The 26,966-nt window shown below is 36.7% G+C and overlaps 1 protein-coding gene and 1 pseudogene across 1 annotated transcript; one reads left to right on the top strand and one right to left on the bottom strand.

Annotated features, from left to right (window-relative positions):
- The first annotated feature begins 6,318 nt into the window (after nucleotides 1-6,318).
- LOC143379361 (aldo-keto reductase family 1 member C1-like) lies at nucleotides 6,319-26,721 on the top strand. The gene is made up of 9 exons (XM_076831931.1): nucleotides 6,319-6,491; nucleotides 11,828-11,995; nucleotides 12,793-12,909; nucleotides 13,740-13,817; nucleotides 14,236-14,358; nucleotides 16,363-16,472; nucleotides 16,983-17,148; nucleotides 25,427-25,509; nucleotides 26,679-26,721. The coding sequence occupies exons 1-9, from the start codon at nucleotides 6,408-6,410 to the stop codon at nucleotides 26,719-26,721; spliced, it is 972 nt and encodes a 323-aa protein (XP_076688046.1). The 5' UTR covers nucleotides 6,319-6,407.
- LOC143379359 (zinc finger protein 131 pseudogene) lies at nucleotides 20,799-22,568 on the bottom strand (annotated as a pseudogene).
- Nucleotides 26,722-26,966: the final 245 nt, after the last annotated feature.

The following is a 26,966-nucleotide window of genomic DNA, read 5'->3' as shown; positions in this document are numbered from 1 at the left end:
TGTTTTATGGTCAATACAAAACTCTTTGCAAAATTGCTGAAAAGAAGAGCTAACAAATATAAGCTAATGCATTATCAGTTTTAATCTGTGAAGTACATCCTAATACAACAAAGGCAGCTAAACTTATGAGAAATGACATGTTGAATATTTTTTTGTATGGACTGTAGCAAAGGTAAATCTAGAATAAGTATTTACTTATTCTGGAGGCAGAGACATAAAAATTTGACGGTCTTGCTCTCTAGTAATATTAAATTTTTTATGCAAACTAGAAGCATTTTAATGATGCGAAGAATGCGAACCGTGCGCACAGTCATACAAGACGTTTGCTGACTAACAGCAACCAATTTATCAATCTTATTATTACCTGATGTTAAAGGCCCTGGAAGATTAGTGTGGGCCAGCATGTGGCCTATAAATCATGGGTGTTGTTGCATTTGCACCGTTTTTTGAAGGATATGAAATGCATTGAATAACTCTTGTGATGATGTATACCCAATAGTAGAAGTTTCAGTATTCTTAGTAACTCCAACTGCATATAAGCTATCAATTTGCAAAATGACTTAAAGCACTAATGAGAGCTTGAAGTTCTGCTCATTAAGCAGAAGTATATGAGGTTTGTATTACCTCTGTACGAGTGTGAATATAAAAACCTGCTTTACGTGAGCTTGAGCCATCAGTGAATACCATTAGTGCTCTACTTATTGGCTGTGCATGTGCAATTTTGGAAAAATAAAAGCAGTCACCAAGGCAAATTGAATAATTCTATCACGAGGATAATGACTTTCTATCTGATCAGGAAAATTAGCAAAAGCTATTTGCCAAGTATTAGAAGTTTGGAAAAGCCAATCATACTATTGAGCAGAAAATTGGGTTGATTATAATATTAGGTTCTGATCCAACCAGCTGTAAAACTCATGTTCTGCCCTTGATAACTAATTGAGCAACAAAATTATGAAAAGGAGTTAATGAATTTTGAGGAGAGTGGGCTAAATGAATCTACTCAATAACTGCCAATTCTTTCCATATTGTAGGAGCATAATCAGTGGGGAATATCAATAAATATATAGATTCTTGTGGATTAATTCTAGTAAGTTGAGCATTTATAATAGCAATTTCATCTTCTCTCAAAGCTGTTCTCACTTCTGTTGTGAACTGATGAGAAGAAGTTGGAGAAGGATCTCCCTGTAATATTTGAAATAAAGGACTTAAATCTGTGACTCAGTACTTAGCTTTAAAGATGGCATCAGCCAATTTATATCACATAATAGTTTTTGAAAACCATTAAGGGTATGCAATTCCTTGACTCTTATTTTTAAATTTTGAGGACAAATTGTGCATCTTTCAATTACATGACCTAGATATAGAAAAGGAGATGTTCTCTGAACCTTTTCAAGTGCAATGCTTAAACCCATTGCTGAGTGAAGTCTGTAATCGGGCAAAGATTTCTAAGAGTACGTCTGGATTAGCATCAACTAAAAGTATATCATCCATCAAATGAATAATATGTGTATGAGGGTATTTTCCCCTCACAGGCATGATGGCCTGTGCCACAAAATTTTGACATAGGGTAGGACTTTTACCCATTCCCTGAGGCAGCACTTTCCAGGAATATCTTTTACCTTGTTCTTTAAAATTTATTGCCAGGACACTAAAGGCAAACTTTTTACAGTCATCTGGCTTCAAAGGTATAGAAAAGAAACAATCTTTTAAAGCTATTACTATTAAATGATAATCCAAGGGGATAGCTATAGGAGAAAGACACCCTGGTTGTAAGGCTCCCATGGGCTCCATAACAGGATTAACTGTCCTGAGATTTTGTAATAATCTCCATTTGCCAGATTTTTTTCTTGATTACAAAGATGGGTGTGTTCCAAGGACTGAGCATGTGTTGTAAATGGCCAGCCTGATGTTGTTCTTGAACTAGCATGTGGGATATTTTTTTCCCTGTTAAGAGCCTTTGACTAACCCAGATTGCTCTTCTGTGAGCCAATTAATTTTTTTCTGCTGTTCTCTGGGCTGAGATAAAGTCAGGCCCCTTACCAAAAATTTTGGCTGGGTGTATTAGTTAATCTCTGTTGGGAAGATTGGGTTATAGGCAAATACCCTTCTAGTAAATTTCCCTCAATTTCTCTAGAAATACATTTTTGACTAAGTCCCTCAGATGACATGATAGAATTTGGAGTTTTGAATAACAAACCTAGGCTTCTTAGAATATTTCAGCCCCACAAATTTCCTGGCAAAGTGTCTAAGACATAAATCTTGAAAATCCTAGAGTTACTATCTTTTTCTTCCCAGTGAGGATACTGAGCACTTTGTGCAGGCTGAGGGATCTGACCTATCCCCTCCAAGTTGGCAGGTGTAATATGCAAAGGGCAGCTCTTAGGCCAGAATCTTCTAGATAGAACAGATATCTATCAGTCCCAGTATCTATGATACCCCAAAAGTTATGATTGATTTTAAGATCCAGTAGAGGGCGCTCCTGCCGAGCTAATTGAGGCCAGGACACTTGTTCTGGGGACCAGGAAGTTGAGCTCTCACCTGGGCATCCTGGAGCCACAAGGCAGGAGTACCAGTTGTGCCTATACATCTCTTGAAAGAGAGCTGAGTGGCGTGGTCGGACTGAACAATAATCTCAATTTCATCTCTAAAATTTGAGTCAATCACTCCTGGCAGCATCTGAATTCCCTCTTGAAAATTGTTTTGCCCCCAAATTAGACCTATGGTATTTGGTGGTAAAGGCCCACAAACCCCAGTAGGGATCTGTTTTGGCCACATTAGACATTAGGTTACTCCCAAGGTTGGCTATAAGTGTACTTACTCAGTTTGTTTATCTTGAGATGGTTGATTCTTCACCTTGCCACAGTCTCTGGCTGGGCACAAATCACGAGCCTCCACACAGCTTGTAGATTCAAACAGCAATTCTTTATTCCCGATCTCACACCGGCAGTCTACAAACAGGTTCTGGGGGAATCCACGTTCTCTGCCCAAATCCACACTCTGCCCAAATCCACTACTCCTGGGCTTCTGTCTCCCAAAATATATTGTCTGACCCTAAGAACTCAAGAGGAACTCAGCAGCAGGATATGCCCTATTCTAAAGGGGGAACACCCTAATCTCCTATTATGCTAAACCGCCCTATTCTAAAGGGGGAACACCCTAATCTCATATTATGCTAAACCAGGAACACCCTAAACACGGATCTGCCCTGGTCCTTGAGCAAGGTCACCTTACATGCAATGTCCTGCAAAATGTCCTATTTCCATGAGTCCTTCCACTGAAGAAACATGGGGGTACGCTGGCAAGGAAATTGTCATACCTACTTGGCTGATGGCTCCCAGCATCACCTAATATTTGTCAAACATCATCAAAGTTGCAATAGTCTCAATATCATTGCTTGTAACAAAATAAAGAGCTGGGATTACATCTTACCTGAATTTATGGATGTAAATTAATATATAGAATATAGGAATAATTCACCTTCACCATGTTTATTCCAGCATATGGTTAAATTTCTCTCAGTGGAGGCCTTGTTGGATATATTTTAGATACAGAAGTTTTCTTTAGCATTCATCATTTGAGAATACATGAGATTTTTATGGATTAATATAATCTCTTTATATGATATGAATATTTATATATGGCCATAAGACTTTTTTCCTGTTGTAATCTAATCATTTCTCTTTTTCTGTGATAATTTTTTTTTAAATTTCTCAACAAACCCTAGGACTCTATAGTAAGTGTAGCTCACTCTAGAAGATGGGTGAGGTTGTTGACTAGTGAGGTGTGGTGGATGTGGGGCAAAGGTATTCTTCTCGGTGTCCAGAATATTCAGGTAGAGCCTTGGGCACATGCTGCGATATTCAAGTAGACCATCTTGAGGCCAGGATCAGTGCAGAGAAATATTCTGATATTTGTCTGAGAAAGAAGAGAGATGGAGACAATGTTCAGGAATTGAAACTCAGGTAAACTCAGAGATACTATAATCCAAGTTTGTATTTCATGGGTTGGGATTGGCAGAATTTTGACATAAATGGGAAAAAAACAGTGAAGAATGAGTACCCTCAGTGAGGTTTGTGGCAATGAGGAACACAGTTTGAGAGAGAGTTTACAGGACTTGCTTTCTGTCAGGAAATTCCTTCCTATTTAATTTTCAGGGTTAGACGTTTTCATGTTGAATAAGTAAACACTCTTTTTTTAGATTATAAAAGTGAAACATTAATTGTAGAGTTCTGAACAACATGCAGAAGATTTAGAAATCTCTCAGAATCCCACTTTTCAGAAAGACTTCCGTTGTATCTTGTGAAATAATGTTTCTAGACCTGTCAGTCAATCACCCTTCACTAAGCAGCGTGATATAGCATCTTTTATAGTTCACCTTTCTGAGGATTGCACACCCTTCAACAATGAACATTTGATTAAAAGCTAAATGCGAACACTTATAAAATATATTGCCAATGAGAATGTTATAAAGGCTATTTTTTTAATTTGTTCTAATTTATTGTAGTGTGACTCAGTCATAAACAACTAGTGAAAGGAGATTTTCTTTTCAGTTTTAACCTTTGATGCTTATTGTGAGGGTCAAAATTTAAAATATGCTCAACAATCCTCTTAAATACACTGGTGTGCTTGCTTGTGGGGTAAGATAAATCATTTTATCAAAGACTGTGTGAAAGAAAGGGCTTGATCTCACAAAATCTAAACCACAAGTAAATAGAATTGTGTATAAGGCAGAGCTTTTCAATTGATATAAGAAACATTTTTTTCAAATTCTAAAAGTGGCAAAAAAGTGTAGGTGATTAAACAGCATGTAGGAGATCAATGATAGTCCCACTATGCGGAAAGAATAACTACTTACAGTTTGTAGTTGTCCTTTTGTTTTTAAATCACGTATCCTTTATGAACATATTATGTTAAGATTATAATATATTAAAACTCTTATTTCTCCCTGTAATAATTTTTATTGGCATATATTCATGTTTGACTCTTAATTGCTTCAAATAATCTATTTCATCAGTGTATTAAAGTTTATATAATGATTCCAAAACTTATAATGATTTAAGATTCTTGTGGTATTTTTCCTTTATGGATAATTTTGAAGAAGAAAATAAATAACACAAAATGTCTTAATTTTCATCTTACATATGGATTATTTTCTGATAGTAATCTAACAGGTGAGAGGTATCCTAAACTTCAATCTCTGGTTGCCTAGAGTAAAAAGACTTCCCAAAGCTGTAATCATCTGTCTTCCACTGGGCAGAATGTCACAGTGAGTGCAGATGTTACTGCACACTTGTTAGGATTGCATTCTCATGGGACTTGGTAGTCAAATTATAGAAAATATTTTACCAATGAGAAAATTAAGAAGGCTAACTTTTTTATTTCAAACATTTATGTTTCTGAGACTCAAAAAATGTTCCATAATCATTTTAAAAAATTCCTTTGTGTTTGTGTATGATTCATCCATTGTTCTAATTTTGTATGAAAAAAAGAGGCTTTATCATGACAAAAACAAAACAAAACAAAACAAAGAAAACAAAACCAACAAAGAGCAACAAAATACCCCAGTACACAAACCAAATAACATGCAAAAACAACAACAATAAACAAATAAAAAAAAAAAAACCTAGGGATGTGAGGTTTCCAGCTTAACAAATGGACAATAAGGATTCAATCTCTCATAATAACTCATGATAATATTGTAAGGGGAAAATTTATTAAAAACGAACACATTTTTATGACTAAGTAGTAATCTGCTTGAAATTTTTTTCCATATGAAAAATGTGAACTGGTTCCAGTTCTCTCACATGTAGGATGCTACTTTAACCTCACTCTGCCTGAATAAGTTTGGCTAAATATGAGACAGCAAGTACATTTGTGTGGGAGTAATTCTGGGTTGGCAGCCAGCAGCTACAAGCCTTCTGAGAAACCACATTCTCAGTGGCTGAGGTCAGCATTGCCAGGGAACCAAGAGACAAGGGCCTCAGGGCATGATTCCCCCAACTCATAAGGCTCCTTTTCATCAGGACAATGATCCTTCCAGTCTGCCTTTTGCTGCGTAACAATATTTAGAACTTCCTCATAGTGCGGTTATATTAAGATGATTGGCTTCTAGATTTTATATAACCTGTTTGCTTATTAATGATTGGAGAACTGTGCCCTCCATCAACTGTAACCACTTCTGTGTTAAATGAGCTTGCTGAGGTCTGCCAGCTGCCTGCTCTCACCAGCTCCTGGTGTCTGTGTTTGGACTCCACGTGCCCCACACCCGCTGGGACTGAGATAGTTGAGTGACCACAGCAACAGGTTTGGTTGATCATTAGACAAGCAGTTGGGACTGTGAATTCCATCTACTAACTTCTAAAGGCAGAAGGAGAAGCAGAACCTGCTTAGGCTGAGGAGTGACAGCAATGAATTCCAAACATCAGTTTGTGCAGCTCAGTGATGGTCACTTCATTCCTGGACTGGGCTTTGGCACCTATAAACCTCAAGAGGTAACAGTAGGGGTTTGCGTTGAGGGTTCAAACAAACTAGACATATGATGAATGGAATCCAATCTGAGTGGTTAAGTTACTTGCTTCCTGTGTGACTGTGGGGGGCTCATGTGCTACTATTTCTCCAGGCTAGAGCTACACCATGGAGAGGAGAGAAAATGGTCAGACATTGTTCTGCATCATTGTCTGATGGTGTGGTCACCTATTGAGTATTCTGCTCCACCACATTTTAGTCTATTTACCAACTTGGTAAAATGATGAATGTCAGCAATTGGCTTGCACTGGGATTAATTTCTCTCTTCATTAATATATTTTGGGAACTTTTTGTGTTGCTAAAAGTACTTGAGAAGCATAAGAATAAATGATGGGAAATACTTCCTTTTCACTATGAGGAAGGTTTCAGTAGCTCACAGAAAATGTTGGACCTTGGCTGAGTAGAGTTTTCATGTGCTCTCAACTGCAGGAAATTTAGCTGAATGTATAATATAACATCCTGAGAAGTCAAACAGGAACTTAGGAAGCGAATTTGTCTTTTTGGGGTCATTATTCATGTGGGTTGTATTGACAAATTAAAATCTAAAGTGGAGCGAGCAAAGTTCACTAGACTGGAACTAATTTTGTACTCTGAACATTTAATTGTGTGAAAATGAATTAGTTCCTTGAACTTTGAATATAGCTTTTTTTCTTCTGAATGACTTAAGGAAAAATCTAGAGAGCAATTGTAAGGCACGTGAAAGGACCTGGTTACATTGTAGAGTAAAGTGGCATGAAGGAGACCACTAGGACTTCAGCTGTAGTTGATGTGCCCTTACACCTGAGAAATAATGGCTAGTATTAGCAGTAGGTGGTAGAGCTGAGCATTGCATTCAGTTTGATTTCATGAAAAGGAACGCTTCTGAAAATTGTCAAATAGAAAACAGCATGTTTGATTTGCCTTTTTACTCTTGAACAAATGAACTTTCAAAACATCATCCAAATTTTGTAGATAATGCAATTTTTCCCATTTCACTCTTATTTTATCTTCCACAAAGAGTGAGCTTTAAGGGCTGATGCTTATGTGAATTATCCCTTATAAGATGAGTATAATTTCTTTTCTGTCAGTTTATATCCTTTGAGTATATATTTTTTTCTGGCCACTGTTTAGTTATGTCATACAGAGATAGAGTTGTGGACCAGAGGTGACACAGCACATTGCTGTTTGTTCAAAAGCCTGTTATCAATCTGGCCCCTGGTGGCCTCTGGAAACTTTGATTTTTCACTCTTTTTTTTAAAGAGAGAGAGAGGTAGAGAGAGAGAGAGAGAGAGAGAGAGAGAGAGAGAGAATTTTAATATTTATTTTTTAGTTATCGGCAGGCACAACATCTTTGTTTGTATGTGGTGCTGAGGATCGAACCCGGGCTGCACGCATGCCAGGCGAGCACGCTACCGCTTGAGCCACATCCCCAGCCCTCACTTTTTTTTTTTAAACACACAAGGATTTGTGCTGTCCCTAAGTAATCTAAACAGTGGTGCTTTTTTATATATTCTGCAGTCATGTTCATAGTCCTGTTGTTCCAGGGCAGTGGCATAGGTTGCCAAAAGACCAGAGAAAATACCTGGAGACTGCGTACAAGGCACTAGTGCTTATTGAGGAGTCTTTATTGGGAGGGTCCAGTAGTGACCGGCTGAACCACAGCACCTGCCTCCCTCACACTGCTTTGCCTAGCAGGGCTTCCTCCTCCTCATGACATTTTGTCCTGTGAACCCTGGTTAGATGAGTGACACTTATCTTCTTCACAGTACCTTCAGTTCTATCCCAGTTACCACAAACAGAAGGTTTTTAAGTAAATTTTTCATTTGTTTTTTTTAGTTATACATGACAGTAGAGTGGATTTTGAGATATTAATAAAAACATGGTGTATGTCTTATTTTAATTAGAAACCCAGTCTTTTAAATGTACATGATGTGGACATTCTCTGTGGTATATTCATATATGAACATACGAAAGTTTTGTGTGTGTGTGTAAGTGTGGTGCTGGTGATCGAACCCAGGGCCTTGTGAATGTGAGGCAAGCGCTCTACCAACTGAGCTATATCCCCAGCCTGAACATGTGAGAGTTATGTCAGATTTACTCCACTGTATTTCCTATTCCCATTTCCATCTCCTTCTGTCATGCTTCTTTGTCTAAAACTCCAAACTTCTATTCTTCCCTTCCCTCCCCACTTGCTGTGTGTTAGCATGTACATATCAGAGAGATGATTCCACCTTTGGTTTTTGTGGGACTGCCTTATTTCACTTATCATGATAGTTTCCAGATTCACTCACTGAACTAGCAGATGTCATAAAATTATTTTGCTTAATGGCTGAGTTATATTCCATTGTGTATATCTTTCACATTTCATTAATCATTTATTTGTTGAAGTGCACCTAGCTTAGCTATTATGAATTCCACTGCATTAAACATTGATGTGGGTGCTTCATGCTGATTTTAACTCCTTTGGATACATATAGGGAAATGGGATAACCCAGTTGAATTGTGGTTCCATTCCTATCGTTTTGGAAAATTTTCATACTGCGCTCCAGAATGTATCAATTTGCAATCACCAGTATTGTACAGTGTACCATCTTCTTTACGTCTCCCCTCACCAACATTTATTGTCATTGTATTCTTTTTCTTTTTTGGTACCAAAAATTGAACTCATGAGTACTCAACCTACTGAGCCCAATTCTGCCCCTATATTTTTTGGTATTTTATTTACAGACAGGGTCTACCCCGAGTTGTTTATTGCCTTTCCATTACTGAGGCTGGCTTTGAACTTACCATCCTCCTGTCTCAGCCTCCTGACTCTGGGTTTATAGTTGTAAGTCACTGCCCCAGCTGTTACTGTATTCTTTTTTTAAAATATTTTTTATTTGTAGATGGACACAATATCTTTATTTATTTATTTATTTTTATGTGTTGCTGCGAATCCAACCCAGTGCCCAACATGTGAGAAGCAAGAACTCTACCACTGAGCTACAGCCCCCGCCCTGTTACTGTATTTTTTTTTTAGGCTTTTAAATCACCTTTATTGAAATATAATTCACAGTTTTCCCATTTAAAGTATATTCTTGATAGTTGCCTTTCTGAATGGAGTCAGTTGAAATCTCAGTGTAGTTTTAATTTGAATTTTTTTTAATTTCTAGAGATGTTGAATGTTTTTTCATATACTTGTTGACTGTTTGTTCCTCCTGTTTGAGAGGTGTTGGTTTAATTCCTTTGCTCATTGATTTATTGGGTTTTACTTACTTTCTTTTCTGGGTGTAAGGTTTTTGATTTCTTAGTATAGTCTGTATATTAACACCTTTTCTACACTGTGGATGACAAAGGATATCTCCAGTTTTGTAGAATCAAGAGAGTTAGGCTGCAGAAGCAGTGACATCATCAACATTCACTTCCTTAATTTGCTTATTTCACCAACATGCCAAGGAGCAACTGTCCTGGCATACAAGAAAAAAAGCATGTTTCCACAGGTAGCCTTACCTTGCCCTCACATCCAATGTGCAGAAGAAAAAGACAAGGTTCTTAGAGATAATAAATATCTGGGAGAATAATTCCAGGCTTGCCCTCATTATTTCATAATTTGGCTAGGATTTTGGGAACAGAAAGAGACATTCAGGGAAATACTGTTTTACCCTTTTCTTTAGAACCATATATATGTATATGTATGAACCATATATATGTATACACACACACACACACACACACACACACACACACACACACACACACATATCTATCTTTCTTTGGGAGAGTGAAATTGTATTGTGTCCTAGCATAGAGTGTCAATTTAACCAGAAAAAAACATCTCTTGATTCTACAGAATTGGAGATAAACTTACACCCACAGTGTAGATAAGGCATTAATTTCAACAATATACAAAGAAATAAAAAGCTTAATGCCAAGGAAAGAAAGTAAGTAAAACTCAGTAAATTAATGGGCAAAGGAATTAAGCAGACACTTCTCAAATAAGAGGAACAAACAGTCAACAATTATTTGAAAATCTTAGAAAATTACCACAGCATCTTTTCTTGTAGGAAATATTTTCCAAGTGGTTTCAAAATTCACATTATTTGGGAATGTAATATAATCTGTGTATCTTTATTTGGAGATGATTCATAGAACCTTACATAATATTTTTTTCTATAATCAATCTCGTGCATTCTTTCCCTGTATTAATTTTACATAGTGATTTATCAAATAAATGATAACATGTCTATACCTGTATGCTGGATCCTGTGAGGTCCCCAAGAAACTCAAGGAATTTGAGTCACTCCTAGGGTCCTCCTATGTGAGTGTACTAGGATTTCTGTGTCTGAAGGGGCTTGTGGGATGCCATATTCTTGTATTAACTAGGAAATACCCAAAGTGATTCAGGGACATTACCCCAAATACAGAACTAACACAAGACATGGGCAAAAGCTGAGTTTCAGGAGGTCATTCTTTTTTTTTGATATATATATTTTTAATTTTAGGAAGTTGCTTTCAGAAGATCTTGCTTTCCAAGGGGAGAAGCTGTTAGAGCAGGGAAGGTGAGGACAGGGCTGGATTTTGGTGTATTGGTAGAACATTCTTGCACCATATGTTCTAGATGCAGAATTTCTAGATGCACCATATGTTCTAGATGTCGAATTTTCCACATAGAGTTAAGTGGAAGCCAGGCATGGTGGCACATGTCTGTAATCCCAGCAGCTTGAGAGGCTGAGGCAGGAGGATTTTGAGTTCAAATCCATCCTCAGTAACTTAGAGAGGCCCTAAGCAACTTAGGGAGACCCTTTTTTTCTAAATAAAATATAACAAGGGCTGGGGATGTGGATTAGTGATTAAGTGGTTTAATCCCTCGTACCAAAAACAAAACAAAACAAAACAAAACAAAAAAGGTGGAATGGACACTGATTTATCAATACTTCCTTCAGTCAACTGAAGTGATTTCATCTTACATCTAACTTAGATCTCAGCTGAGGTTTTCTTTAACCTTTGCTTTTATTTAGATATTTACAAAAAGAAAGCTAAGAGAAAAATGTAAGAAGTATTGAATATGTAGTTACAATTAAATTAGAGCATCATGCATTCAGGAGGTCATTCTTTTGGCCCATCATATTCAGTTTGGTACTTTAGATATTTTCTTAAGTATTATATAAGAAAAATGGGCATTCAAAGTTCAAAGTTCAAGGGAAAGTACCTTATCACATAATTAGGTAGTCTGAAGAAAACATTGGGACATAAAATTCCTTCCAGTCTAGTGACCTGTCCTCTTTGCTCACTAGGAGTTACCTCTCATAATATGACTCTCAAATACTTTTGATCGATCCTCTAGGTTCCTAATAGTAAGACAACAGAGGCCACCAAAATAGCTATAGAAGCTGGTTTCCGCCATATTGATTGTGCTTATTTATACCAAGTAGAAGAGGAGGTAGGACAGGCCGTTAGAAGCAAGATTGCAGATGGCACTGTGAAGAGAGAAGACATATTCTATACTTCCAAGGTATTGTGTATACAGTGTAAAAATTATTGAAATACATATGAAGAAATGAAAATTAGCTGATGATTTATTGGTGGAATGTGAATATTGGTACAATGTTAATTCACATATAATATCCAGTTTCAAAATAGAGAATGGTTATAAATTGCTACTCACAGTCTACAAATTATGACTTTTAAATTTCTATACTTTTCTGATTCTGGAATCAGCTGAATGATTTAGTGTTAGTTGTGGAATCAGATAAAATTATGACCAGATTATGGTTTTGTTTTCTCCATGATGACTTCTAAAATTTCTTATGATTCCGAATATCAACTCTAACATTTATTTTTATCAAAGATCATTTTGTAGGAAAGTGTATGGGGAGTAAAGAAGATGTAGCTAAAATGTCTTGATTTTTGTTTAGCATATATTAAAATGTTCAAAACGTGCTTCCCTTCAGTTCTTTAATTAAAAAAAAAATCTTGTGAAATAAATGGATGAAATGGACTAATAATAGGTTTACAATCTCTATGAAACACAATTCAGAGATTCAATAATGTTAGTATTTGATAAAAATAATATCTTTAGAGTATTTACTTCCATAGTTTGATTGATTGGCTAATAATAACCAAAAATATAATCCAATTCACATGAATAGACAAGATGAATAGAAACCCAAGATCTGAAGAGAATATGCCCCCTGTGATCAACAGTTTCCAATCAAGAGACAAATGAATGTCTCAATATGAAGCTAAAAAATTTCCCAAATATGAGTCCTGTATGAATCCAGTCCAATTTCCTTTCTTTAACCATTGCAGCTATGGTGCACTTTTCATCGACCAGAGCTGGTGCAATCTTCTTTGGAAAGATCACTGAAAAAACTTCATTTTGACTATGTTGACCTGTATTTGATTCATTACCCATTTTCAATGAAGGTAAGCAATTTGCATCATCAAACCGGTTCAATTCCAGCCATTCCTAGGACCCTCATTACCAAGGATGGTTGAATTAAGTTTCTATGTAAAATTCTACAAACCTAATTTATATGAATATAGAAAGTTGAAACCATTTAGATTTGTGATTAGAAGTAATCTTCAGAAACATCTCTGTTTATTCATCCATTATATGTGCATTACTAGAGGTTTGCTTGGTTTTGTTTTAGCCTTTTCCATTGGTGGTAAATGTGACTTTGGGGCAGTTCAAGCTTCATAGTCATTAATATTTGATAGGGTCTCTTAATCTTCCAGCATCAAATCAATCTTGAATAGAAACTTGAATGACCATCTTAGGTACACATACACATGTGTCCAGGTAGATAAGGAATATGGTTTAACCTGTGTCATCACTGAAATTATCTATTGCCATGTTTAATTGAATGCAAACCTGTACCCTCCCAGTGAAAGAGAGGAATTAACGAATCAACACAAGGCAATATATAGGGACAGGAAAAGTAACATAAGCCAAGTAGGAGACTCCATGAGAAGAACTGCAAAAATCTTTTATAATTTTATATATATATATATATATATATATATATATATATTTAAGCATATAGATAATTTGATGTAAGAGAATACAGGAAGGTAAGCACCTAATGGTATTCCTTACATCCACATGCAAACACTTTGTAAACAGATGAATATAGAGTGATACTCCACTTATTTCATGGGCTTGAATGTTCCATTCCATAAATACACCTAGCATCATTGCTATACATGGCCATATGAATTTGGCAAGATTGCTGTGATGATCACTTCTATTCCAGCCAGGGGAAGAGCTTTTACCAACAGATGAAAATGGAAAAATAATATATGACCATGTGGATCTCTGTGCTGTGTGGGAGGTGAGTGCCTGAGAGAGTGATCATGTAGGAGGCCCACAGGGTGAAAGTCAGGTCATGCTTTCTCCTGAAATTGTGGGACAAGCAATCATTATATTTTAGAGAGGATTTTTCTTAGGGTGGTGGGGAGGAATGAATTACTCGAATATAGTAGAGGGAAACAGCAGAGAAAAATGGTGACAGTGAGAAATGCACCACCTGCCTCCACATGCAGTGATGTCTGATTTCCCAGGGACACAGGGATTCCTTTTCTGGCTCTCAGTACTGTGCCCAATTATCTTTACCATGTTTCTCTTGTTAATAATCAGTTCATCAGCTTTATTGTCATTTCCTGATAGTGCTCCTATTAACAGTTCTGTCTGGACTTTATACTGACATAGTCCATTGTAGAAATGCCTCTTCCCAACCCCTTCCTCCCAAGGCCATGGAGAAGTGCAAGGATGCAGGATTGGCCAAGTCCATTGGGGTGTCCAACTTTAACCGCAGGCAGCTGGAGATGATCCTGAATAAGCCAGGCCTCAAGTATAAGCCTGTCTGCAACCAGGTGAGAGCCCTGAGCCTCACTGCTGTCTCATTTCTTTCCTTGTTTCTGCACCACCTCCAACTGTCCACTTCTTCTGTCCACCAGTTCATTTGTCTTTGTAGAACAGAAGAGTCTAAGACTGTCTTGGAGGGTGTGGAGGGTTCTCAATTGTACCTGTGCTGGGTGAATCCTTAGTGAAAATGAGGGGACGAACTTGGTGCCCAGTTTTTGTAGGAATTGGGTGACGTACAGGTGATCTAGGAGAGTTGTTGTTCATCTGACTTCAGGGACATGGTGAGCTTGACCTTGAGCAATGGAGGATGACCAGAGACTGGATGGGTGAATGTGTAGTGGCAGGAATTATGTGTAGGAAAGAGGTCCAGTGCACAGGAATGGGCAGTGAGCAAGAAAGAGTGAAAACAGAAGATCAATGACCAGGTTTCGTGTGGAGGTCGGGTGCCTGAATCCTTTTTATGGCTTATTTCAGTTTTATGGACCCAGAAGCATCAATTAGGAAAAACAGCAGAGCTCATGAACATAGCAGGCCTGAGAGGAATTACTTGTTTATGGTGATTCTGATGGTGGATCAAATTCACATTTAGGAACTTTAACCAGAATATACAGTTGGCCCTGAGCCTAAGCCCTTTTATCTTTCTTTCTTCCATGCTTTCTGATATCTAATCAACTGTTTAATTACATGTATTCTGGGCATGGTTATTTGTCTGTGGTTGGAAAACATAGACCATAACTTTTATAAATGTTGATAGTGCACTATAAATTTCAAATATAATTGCTAATAATTGAAAATAATTTTGTATTAATTTATCTTAATTTTTTTATCATGAAATTTTTCAAACATACAGAAATTGAGAGCATGATATAGGATATTCATATATTCTACCTTGTATCTAAATTTGTTGACTTTGAGGAACACTGTGAGATGTAGATTTTTGTGGATTTATCTGCATACACCTGAGTAATATTTTGCTAAATTTCTTTAAAGTCTATTGTAGACTAGACTACTAGCTCTTAGAGAACTCAGGGAACATTTCCTAGGAATGAAGATCATATCTCACACAGCACAATTCATTACTATACCTACAGTTGTTTGTAAGTCTCTCATACCATCGAAGTCCAGTCTGTGTTCACGTTTCCCATTGCTTTTCTTTTTTTCCCCTTTCTAGGATGCCACTCTGGTTCACATGTTGCTCTGTGTCATGTTTCTTAAGCTCTTTTCAGGCAGATTGGTCAGTCACCCAGTGCTTTTCCATATAATGCGTGAACCAGGATCTTTTTTCCAAACTGTCTTATTATATCTGTGAACTTGTTTTTACATTCTCATTTGGAGTCAGGAGTTAGACTTGAATTCTTTTTATAAATCAAGGGGCATGTATAATGGTCCTCAGTTACTGGTTTTTGCATCACACCAGAAGAAAATTGCAGACATGTGGCTCAGACTTGCAGGCTAAAGATACAAAGGATAAGAAAATGGAAAAAGATGAAACTCTTAAGGGAGAGAGTGAAACCTCTCAGAAAGGAGGGGGACGGCATGCCCACCCTGGCTTCCAGTTTTCTAGGGAGTCTCTTGGGAGTTTTGTAGTTCTGCCAACTTTACCTCTAGACTGTTGGCTGACAGTAGGGTGGCTTCTGATTTCTAAGTTTCCATTGTTCATGTTCTTGTCCGCAGAGGGGAGATTTTCAAGTCTGGGTCCCACCTTGGCTGGTTCTAATTGGAACTTGTTCTTACATATATGATTAGGGAGATTTATTCTAAGCTCCTGGAGGTATGGACTAGGATTTTATAGGTTTTGATGAGCAATTTTACACAAATATTATCTGCAGAATATCTATCAAATGTCTTTCAATCTTATTCTCATGAGTCATTGGTCAATCTTGGTTAATGGCAAAATTTAAAATCCAAGTTTCAATTTTTAAAAAAATTCAGCTTTTTTTCTTTGGCATTTTGTTTTTCTATTAACATTAACATTTTGTAGAATGAGATACTTTCTGTCTTGTTTACTGCAGGTAGAATGTCATGTTTATCACAACCAGAGGAAATTGCTGGACTTCTGCAAATCAAAAAACATTGTTTTGGTTGCTTATAGTGCTCTTGGAACTCAACGAGAGAAACCATGGTAATGAGAACATCAGGGAGCTTACCTCAAATGTCCTATAAGACTCACATTTCGGAAGATCACTCTCAAGTGGCTCAGGGACAGGACAGAATTTGCACTTCTGTGAAGGTCCCATAAATCACTATGCTGCAGGTCTAGGGTCTGCATTTGAGGATGCCTATTTAGAGTGGTTCAAATAGACCTCAGTATGTTTTGTGTGTTGGTGTAATGGTGCTTGCTTATCATTGCAGTGTCTTGGGAAGCTGAGGCAGAAAGAATGTAAACTTGAGGCTAGCCTCAGAAACTTAGTAAGACCCTGTGTCACAAATAAAAAGGAGAAATCATTTGCAGCTCTAGCAAAATAATTTTTGATTAAACTTGTAGCAATTGCCCTTAGACACCGCTCTCCCCCCTACATACACAAACACATACCCAAAACAAACAAACAAACAAAAAACGCCACCCAGAAATAAATGTTATCTTCCTAACTACTTGGCCTCAGGACTTAGGCATTTTTTTATTTTCTTCCAGGGTTGACCATAACTCTCCAGTTCTCTTGGATGATCCTGTTCTTGGTGCCTTGGCAAAAAAGCACAAGCGATCCCCAGCCCTGATTGCCCTCCGCTACCAGCTACAACGAGGGGTTGTGGTTCTGGCCCAGAGTTTTAAGGAGAATGAAATCAAAGAGAACATTCAGGTATAGAGGAGGGCTGTGGGAATATGGGTTCTTCAATGTGTGCTTCTTTGATACTTGCAATGATCTTATTGGGTCCAGTCAATATCCGCAGCATGTCCTCTGCATGTAAGATTTCAGGTGCTTTCAGAGTGTGTTCTTTTACTCTACAGACAGTGCAACTGGATAGAATTAGGTTGGATAAAACTCAGAGATTTGGTTTTCAGCATCGGTATCCGTGTATTGTGTAACTCTTACAAGTGACATCTTTGTATATTTTTTAATTTTCCAAAAATAGAGTTTGGTTTGGGAGACTTTTATTCCTGACATTATTATTTTTTTACACTTCCCAAATACTCAATCTATTTTAATATTCATATATTTATTCAATTTGAGTTTTTTCACTTGTCATCTGTCAGATTATGTATTACTCATTTAGACGGGTTGTTCATCTTTTTATTCTCAAATCGGAGAACTTTTTTGAACCATTGCTTTGAGTAGATGCAAAACAAACCACCCATAATATTGAGGTTAGTGCAAAGAACACTTGTTTATTTCATAATTCTATGGTTTGACTATTAGCCTTGGCTCAACCTGAACTCAGTGAATGTCTTCCAGTTACACTGGATTTTCACAATTTTGTAATAGATTATCATATGCATCTGCAGAACATGTGCTCCCTCAGCTTCAGTCCAGCTTGCTCTGTTGTCTGGGGTGTCTGAGCTCCCCTCCATAGAATTTTACATCTACCAGTTGATGATGCAGGCTTTATCTCATCACATAGCAGTGTCCCCAGGCAGTGAATGGATCCTTGTAGAGTGAGCCTTCTGATGCCTAGGTAGTCTCACAAAGGGCACATCACTGCTTCTGCCAGGTTCTAATGGCCAATGCAAATTATAGACCATTCAAGACTCAATGGGTAGGGAAGTAGACAGAGTCTTTAGTGAAAGAAGCTGCAAATTCACATAGGAGATTGGTTACTGGGAGATGTGAATTATTGGGGGATCATTTTGACAAACAATTACCAAATTTATGTATTCTGAATATTGTTTTTCAGATACAGATGTATCTGTTGAAATATGTTCTCCAAATTCTCCTGATGGTTTCTTTTTCCTTTTGGTATATTTTCATGAGTAATGTTGATTCTCTTGTTGTTTTCACATCTTTACTTTGTGGTTGATGAGTGGCATATTTTTCTTACATTGGAAACTGAACGGTCCTTTAGTACATTACTTTACAAAAGTCCTACAGTCTTTAACTCCATATTTATTTTTACTGCAGTTTTTTTTAAATGTTATTTTAACTAAAAATCCAAATGCACACATAATTTTAAAATGACTAGCTAAATTTTGTAGTAACAGGAATTACCTTTCTGGCTACTTTTCTGTCATCAGTTGTCTTATTTGCTCCTTTTCATAACCTTCATTATCATGAAAAATCAGTCTTTCTGTCGTATATCGCAAAACATTTCCTACCTCTTCACTCATTTATAAATATCTTGGCTATTGTAGATTGACCTATTATAAAGAATTTAGAAGAACTTTATCAGTCTCTTCCTAGATTGTTGCTGTTTGCTTGATATTGCATTGAAACCCTCACTAAATTTAGAGAGAAAAGCACTTTAACATATTAAAGATTCTAATCCATTATTATGATATGAGTTTCCAATATTTAGCTAGTCTTTTAACATATTGCAGCAATATTCTAATGGAAGATTTTTATTTCACTGTCAAATCTGCAGCTTAATGTTCCTGGGTATAGTACTCTTAGCTGGTATGCATTTTCTCTCAGAGCTTGATATCTATTATTCTATGACTTCCTAGCTGTCAGGGTCTAGGTTGGGAAATCAACTGAGATCCAGGTTTACGTTTCTCTAAACATGACCTGTCATTTTTCTCAGGAAGCCTTTAAAATTTTTATTCTGTATGTCAGGCATATTCATAATAATGTGCCTTTGTGTGGGTCTATTGCAATTTTGTATATTTGGGGTCTTGCAAGGCTCCTGTATAGTATTTCCATTTTCATTCTTTAGGTTTGGGAAATTTTCTCATATTATTTCATTAAAAAGATTATGCATTCCATTGTTTTGTATCTCTGAGCCTTCATCTATACCAGTGAATCTTAAATTTGGAATTTTTAGGTTATCTCATATTTCTTGGAAATTCTGTCCATGGTCTCTTAACATCTTTTCTCCATGATTAACTTTATTTTTAAGATTACATATTTAGTGTTCATTGCCTGAAACTATTTTCTAAGTGGTCAAGTCTGTTGGTGATGTTCCCTGATGAATTTTTAATTTGGTTTATTGATTCCTTCACTTCAAGGATTTCTGCTTGATCTTTTTTTTCAGAATATTTGTCTCTTTATTGAAGTGATCTTTCATTTCTTGTATTTTTTCTCTGATTTCACTGCTTATATCATACTTTACTTGTTAGATCATTTAACTGTACAAATTTTAAACTCCTTCTTTTTTTGTTTGAACACATAATCTTAAAATTTACTTTAAAAATGTAAATATCTCCCAATATTTAACAGGTAAAGAAAATAGCATATTGGTTTATTTTATGTAGTTGTTATATTTTATTTTCTAAGTAATACTGATTAAAAATATGTATACACCTAGTTTTAAGTTCACAGTTTAGCACTCTTATTTGTATGGCTTTAAAAGTTATAGCACAAGATCTTTACATTAAGGATTGGAGGAAAAGATTTCATTCAAAAAACAAAGCCTGATATATTATATACATGTTTTTCTCTGTACTTTATTTTAAATACATTAATTTTTAAATGATGCTCATTTTTTTTTCATCTTGTGGTAAAATAGTAGTGTAACATTTCATCAAAATAAAGTTTATCACAGATGTAAATGAACTCTCCCAATTGAAAATGGCCCTTCAGCTGCCATTAAATGAAATTTCTCAATCTAACTTAAATGAAAACGAGTTGGTAGTTGTCATCATAAGCAAAAATATGAAGTACTATAGCACTGTCTACATTGCTCCTTATAACACACACTTTGAAAGAACCAGAGATGTTTTATAGAAAAGTCTAGTTGGTTTTAAAAAGGCACATGGGTGTTTTTCTTGTTTGTTTTTTTTAACATTCTGGAAATTTTGCCACCACCACTCTTTCTGTTGCAGAGATGGCACCTGTGACTATTGGGGTAGACAAGAATGTTGTTCAAACTAAAGAAAGCCAGCCAAAATTTTAACTGCACAGTAACAATGCACTTTCTTCATGCAGCCATGTTTCCTACATATTCAATTTTCTAACATGCATTAGAATATATAAACTTGTATACTAATAATTTTACATTTGATTTTACAATATGGAAAAAAAATTGAGGAAGGAATACCTGGGGAAGAGAAAACGGTGATAAAGAACCCTTACTACAATGAAAATAGATACTTTCGTACCCAACTATATAATAAGAATATAATCCATTTAAGTTTTCAGAAATATACTTCTCAAAGCTCCCCTTCATTTATGAGAAAGATCCTCCTCTGTGGCATTAACTGGGGTGAGGGGCATCAGTTTGTTTCAATAGAAACAGTTCAGCACAACAGGAAATCGTTTTTAACTTTGGTCCACTTGTCTGTCAGTTTAAGGACAGTCACACTGCCCATAATCAGTTCAAAAACCCAACATGTAAATTAAAAAATATATTTGTTATTTCATTCTAAAACTGGCATAGCTGTTCTGTCATCATTCTTTGCCTTTTCAACTTGGGAATCCACTGCTGGTTTGGTCTTTAAACTCTCAGCACCTCTGTGATCTTCCTTGGCAGCCTCAGCAGCATCTGCTTGGTTAGGCTCTCTCTCCTCTTGGCTCATGATTTCAGGGGTCACATGATTCAAGTCGGCTTCTAGAAGCTCAGTTTGTACTTCCACTGGCATCTGATTTACCCATTCAACATGCAGCTCCTCTACGTGTACTTCAGTACCTTCTTCAGTCTGAATTCGACCCACTTCTAGATAACTGACTTGGACCTGCTCTGGAAGCTCACTCATGTGTGAATCATGCACTTGGCTGTCCTGAAGCAGATCTGGATGGACTTGTTCCACCGTCACTTGTGCTGAATCCACCTGGACCTGAAGTAATGGTAACACATGCACCTTCCCAACTTGTTCTGTAATAGTCATTGATGTCACTGGTTCAGTTTGCACACGTGTTTCTACTGAAAGGACTTCTTCAGTTACTAGACGCTCTGAAATATTATGAGTATCACTGAGGTGCCTCCTTAATTCATTTCCTTACATAAACCACAAGTCACATAAAGTACAATGGTTGGGTTTATCTCCAGTGTGTATTACCAAGTGATCTTTGAACTGGTCCCAGCTGTTAAATACACTGTTACACACCTGGCATTCATACAGCTTCTTCCTTCCCTTTTTTGCCCCCACTCCAGTTTGGCATGCAGTGAGATGACATTTGAGAGTACTATTTCTAGCAAATCGTTCATGACAATTTGGACACTCAAAAGGTTTTTCACCTGTATGTTTTCGAAGATGCTCTTTAAAATGTCCATAGTGGTCAAACTGTTTCTCACAGTACTGACATATATGATTTTTTCCCAGTTCTTTGCTTCTTACTCACTCCACCTTCTTCAAGGTGGTAACAATTTAGGTGCTGTTTCCATGCGCTTTCCCTAAGGTACCGTTTATTGCATATTTCACACTTGAAACTCTCAGTGGAGTGTGATTTCATGTGTTCCTGTTTGCTTATGGGGTCAGATGCACAGCCATCTTCTTCTTTAATCTGCCCCTTTCTATCACCTTGTCGGTACTTGCTGGTAATATCTGCCAACAATGCTAAAGCAGAATCATCAGAGGAACCTGTGCTCTGTATGTACTTTATGGACTGCTTGGCAGAAGCCACTTCCTCTAATGTTTCCATGCCTTCATGTTCCACTTCAATTGTGCCTTCAGCAATCTCCACCTCAATTTCAACAGGCTCTGATTCTGCAGATGGCAATGACCTAGTGATAACATTTGAAGTTTCTGCAATCTTTCTTTTTTGTGCCTCATTTTTTTCCTGTGTATTTTCCTCAAATGGAGCTGAATTTTCTTTGTTTCTGACTTCAAGGGCTTTAATAGCTTCTAGCATTTGCAGAAATTCTGCTGCTTTCCATACGTCATTGGCTTCTTCTTCTCCTTGTATCATTAGTTTTGCTGTGTATGTGAACTCAATTAAATGATGAAAGGCCATTTTACTAACACCTTCTATCTCCAACAAGGTTCCTGAGTAAACTCCTGAAAGAATGTGTAGAAGAACTTACTGCAAGCAGCCAAAACAGCCTTATGGGCCTTAAAATGATGTTCATCGACTATTAGTGTGATATCGGTAAATCGATCCTGCTCTCATTGTTCATTCAATTGGTCTGGAATCATTTTAGGATGTTCAGGAAACTCCTGAAGGCATTCCATCATCTCTTCAGCTTCCATGGCCTTCGGGTTGCTTCAGGGAAGGAATTAAACTCCTTCTTTAAGATTTCTGGTGTTGATGAATTTTGTTTGGAGTATCTTTGTTTGTTTGGGGCAATTTCTTACCTTGCCTTTTCATGTTGTTTGTGTGTCTACACATCTAACGGTATGGATCCGAGATAGTAGAGTTTCTATTCTATAGACTTATAGTGTCCCTGGAGGTTCTCAGTACTTAACCATTTAGGTGGAGAGAAAGAATAACAACAAGCAATCAAATGATATACAGCATTAATCCAAATATTTCTTGTTTTGACTTCTACAATGTTGTCAATGAAGAGAAATAATATGCACAATTATTGCATACAATAAAAAACAGTTTGCTACAGTGTTTACAATTTCAAATGGTGGAAAGTAAGAGAACAGAGGTGATGTAGGATGTAATGATTACAAGGAAAAAGGAGGGAAGATAGAATAAAAAAATAAAGGAAATGTAAAAGAGAGAACAATAGAGATTGGCCATTAGCAGAGGAAAAGGAGGAATGACAGTCAAGGGAAACAGAGAAGTGAGAGAGAAAAATAAAAGTTTTTTATTTTAAAAATTTTAAAAATTAATAATGAAAAATAAAAATAAAATAATACAAAACTAAAATATATTAATCAAACATCCTAGTCCTCAAACAACTGATTCTTGAAAAATAACTGGTTCTAAAAATGCTATAATTTAGGAACAATATCAAATATGAATATATAAAAATGTCCATGAAACATTAAGGTCACATTTGAGCAGAGAAATGAAAAAGGAAAAAAAAAAAAGAAAAAAAAAATCTCAAAAATTAAAGAATTGTTTCTGTTGGAGTTGAAAAGATTCTGTTTCCTTTCTCAGCAGTTAGGTCGAGTTGTTTGGACAATGATACTTGCTCCACCCTCATGGTGGTATTGCTAGGGTGAAACAGGTAGTCCCAGGGGCAGAACTCTTAGAGGCAGGACTTACGCTTAGGCTCCAGACTCTTCACTGCATGGAATTGGCCTTTCAAATAAGCCTCCCTATAGGGCCTAGCAATTGCTGGTCCATGCTGAAAGACTTTACTCCAGTGATCTCCCCTTGGGGTCCACTCATGTTGTGGAAAGGTCAAATTTTAATCCACTATATCACCTGGGGACTGCATGGTTCCTAGTCTTGGGTTTAGTCTCCAAACTCAATCTCTCCATCTCCCACCCTTTCCAATTCCTAGCCAAGTGAGTCTCTCCCAGCTGGTCCTGGAAGCAAGCAAGATCTCAGTGGGAAGGGCGAGCTGGAGGAGGCTTTTCACAACCAGTTGTCCCCTGTGTAAATCTCTCTCCACAATAAATTTTCTCCTGGTTATTTAGGCTTACTTTATGTTGTGCATGTGGCTTTGCTAGGCCTGTATTTAGGCTAGACTTGGATTTACCAGGAATCAGGGCCCTCAGCTGCCGGCTCCCTGCACTACTGCTACAAAATGATTCCTTCTTTTGTCCTCCACACACCACCTTGAGAGATGTGGTTTCCTTCCCATTTGAGGATATTGGGTAGCACACCTTTTAGTTTAAAAATATGGATTCAATTAATTCCTTTATCCTCTGTGCTCATGGAGAGAACAATCTGGCTGGTAACTCCAACTGTGGCAGTAGCTGTGGTGCTGGGCATTTCTTCCTGATTTGATTAGTCTAACTTAATGAGTACCGAATATGTTTTGAGTGTCCAATATGAAATTCCAGAAAAGTCACCCCCTTATTTTGTTTGTTTACCCACCTTGTTGAGAAACTACTTGTCTGGTTTTATGCCACTGAGCAGCCAGGAAATTTGACTTTATATTCAGCCAACTTGAAACCTCTTCAGTAAACTTCTCCATGAAGGCCTTTGTATATATTCTGTTAGATTTATTCATACAGTAGTGATAATTCTGATAATCCCTTTTCATTTTGAGAATTTCCAAATGCACATAAAAGTTCAAAGAATTCTGTTAGTACCATTTACCTCACTCAGCAATTGTTAAATTATAAACATTTACTCTTGCCATTTTTGAGGAAATTACTTATGATTTAAGTATCCATTTGTTTAGGCATGTTAGCAATTTGTGAAAACTGTTTTCATGTTTAAAATGTCTCAGATTTAGACAAGGTGATTCTCTTTCCACCACCTCCTTTGAGTTTATTAACCTAATTAACAGGATATAATTAGTATTTTAAGAAATTCTGACTTAAAAATTGTTGAACAAAAATCATTTTTGTGGGCTATGGAAACCGACCTGTAGCTGGGTGCAGTGGCACATGCCTATGATCCCAGCAGCTCAGGAGGCTGAGGCAAGAAGATGGAGAGTTCAAAGAAGCCTCAGCAAAAGCAAGGTGCTAACCAACCAAGTAAGACCCTATCTTTAAATAAAATACAAAATAGTAGTGGGGATGTGGCTCAGTAGTCCAGTATCTTTGAGTTCACCACCTGGTACCTTCCCTTCTTCCCCCAAAAAGAAAGATATCAAAGAGTACCCTTGGAAATTATTGAATTATCTTACATATTTCAAAATGTTGCCTGTAGCTTTTTCTGGGTCTTTTAAGTGCATGATACCGTAATCTTGGTATAATATTAGCTTTATTTGCTACAGCTTCTGTTTAATGATCTCCCTTTGTCTGTAGTTGGTACAGTTTCACTACATTATGCATTAGAAGTTATTTCTTTTTAATTTTCATCTGATACTTATTGACCATTTGAGTGTTTGCTTCATGTCTTTAATAAGTTTTGGAAACTTCTCAGATATTTTAAATGTTTCTGCAGTTATCTGATTTCATTGGATTTCCTGGAATGGTACTGATACTTTCTACTTGTGTGCTAATATGCTAAATACTTTCTACTTGTGTGGTAGGTTTTTGATTTCGAGTTGACTGCAGAAGACATGAAAGACCTAGATGGCCTGAACAGAAATTATCGATACCTTGCTGCTGAGTTGTAAGTAATGTTGGTTGACCTGTGGACACTGTTTGTTTTAGTTTCAAGTCTTTCCCTCTTATTCAATGGAGTTTTGTTCAGACCTCAGCCACTGATGTGGCTGACAAATAGCATCTGTGGAGCCGTTGGGAGAACATTTGGTTTTGAGTTTGAAAATGGAGACATCTCAATGCAGAGGATAAAGTCATTTTTGAGAAGAGAGATTCAAAATCAAGGGAAGAGTGTGCGGAGAAATCATCTGAAGAGAATTATAGTCATGAAAAAATTTTTGCTCCTTCTCGATTCTTTATGGTTATAAAGTCTGACAGTGCACATATGTTATAAGTGAGGGTAAACAAGGAATATATGTCCCTTCTGCCTGAGGGAATGTTAATTTATAATAGAAATTAATGTGATGACATGTGAGAAGGGATTAGATAATCAATGATGATATATCCTTAGAAACTGGAAGGTATACTGTTATCATTTCTAATATATTTTAATATAAATAAAAAAGAAGGAAAAGAAGGAACGTAATACAAGAGAGTGTAGGAAGCAGTTGGCAATTCTTGCTCCCTATTAAATACTTCAGGAAGTAATGATTTTCTGTTGTATTGTTTCTAAAGTACAGAGATGTAAATATTCTATGGTGAGCTCTCGAGGTTTGCACGTCTACCTTATAAACAACATCCTTTCCATATCTGAACATAGCACCGTGTCATGAGTGATCAGAAGTGAGAAAATAATTAATGAATTAGTGAAATGGAAGTTAAATTGGTAGCAAAATACTCTACCCTAAAATACTTTTTGTATCGGTCAATATCTAAACCTGTTTTTATACTAAAGATGGCATAAATGGATGTGTCCTCTACAAATATGTATCCACGTTGCAATCTTTATCTGTTTTCACTGAGAAGAAGAAATAAGGAAAGATATCTTTGTTTGATACAGCTAAGGGAGATGAATATGAGTGAATTCTTGTTTCAGTGAGTTTTTTGTGTGCTGTTCTAGAGAAGGGAATAGAATTTGAATAATTTAGTTACCTTTCTGATAAAGCTATATTCAGGAAAGAAGGAAAGGCCAATTTCACAACCACACAGGAGATATAATAAGGTTTGTAGATGTCATTTCTTTACCCCTGTAGAAAAGGTTTCACTGAGTCTGTTACACATTTTTCTTTTTCATTTTAGTGCGGCTGATCATCCAAATTATCCTTTTGCTGATGAATATTAATGTGGACACCTTTGCCATGACTTCTACTGGTATCCTGCATGTGGATTGTGATGCAGGAGACAGCTCAGGTGCTACTGATTGCACACATCACTTGTGTTGTTAACCTGTGTATCTTAGCAACTCACATTCTGCTGGAGCAACCTTCACCAATCCAGTAAGGAAGACACTAAAATTTCATCAATTTTTGAAAAAAATAAATTGTTTATCTCAAGATTCTATATTCATTCTATTCTGTTTTTGATTAC

Source organism: Callospermophilus lateralis, chromosome 13, assembly GCF_048772815.1.
Source record: "Callospermophilus lateralis isolate mCalLat2 chromosome 13, mCalLat2.hap1, whole genome shotgun sequence".
Classification (NCBI taxonomy): Eukaryota; Metazoa; Chordata; class Mammalia; order Rodentia; family Sciuridae; genus Callospermophilus; species Callospermophilus lateralis.
Note: the sequence above shows the minus strand (reverse complement) of the source record. Positions and strands in the feature narration are given on the sequence as shown.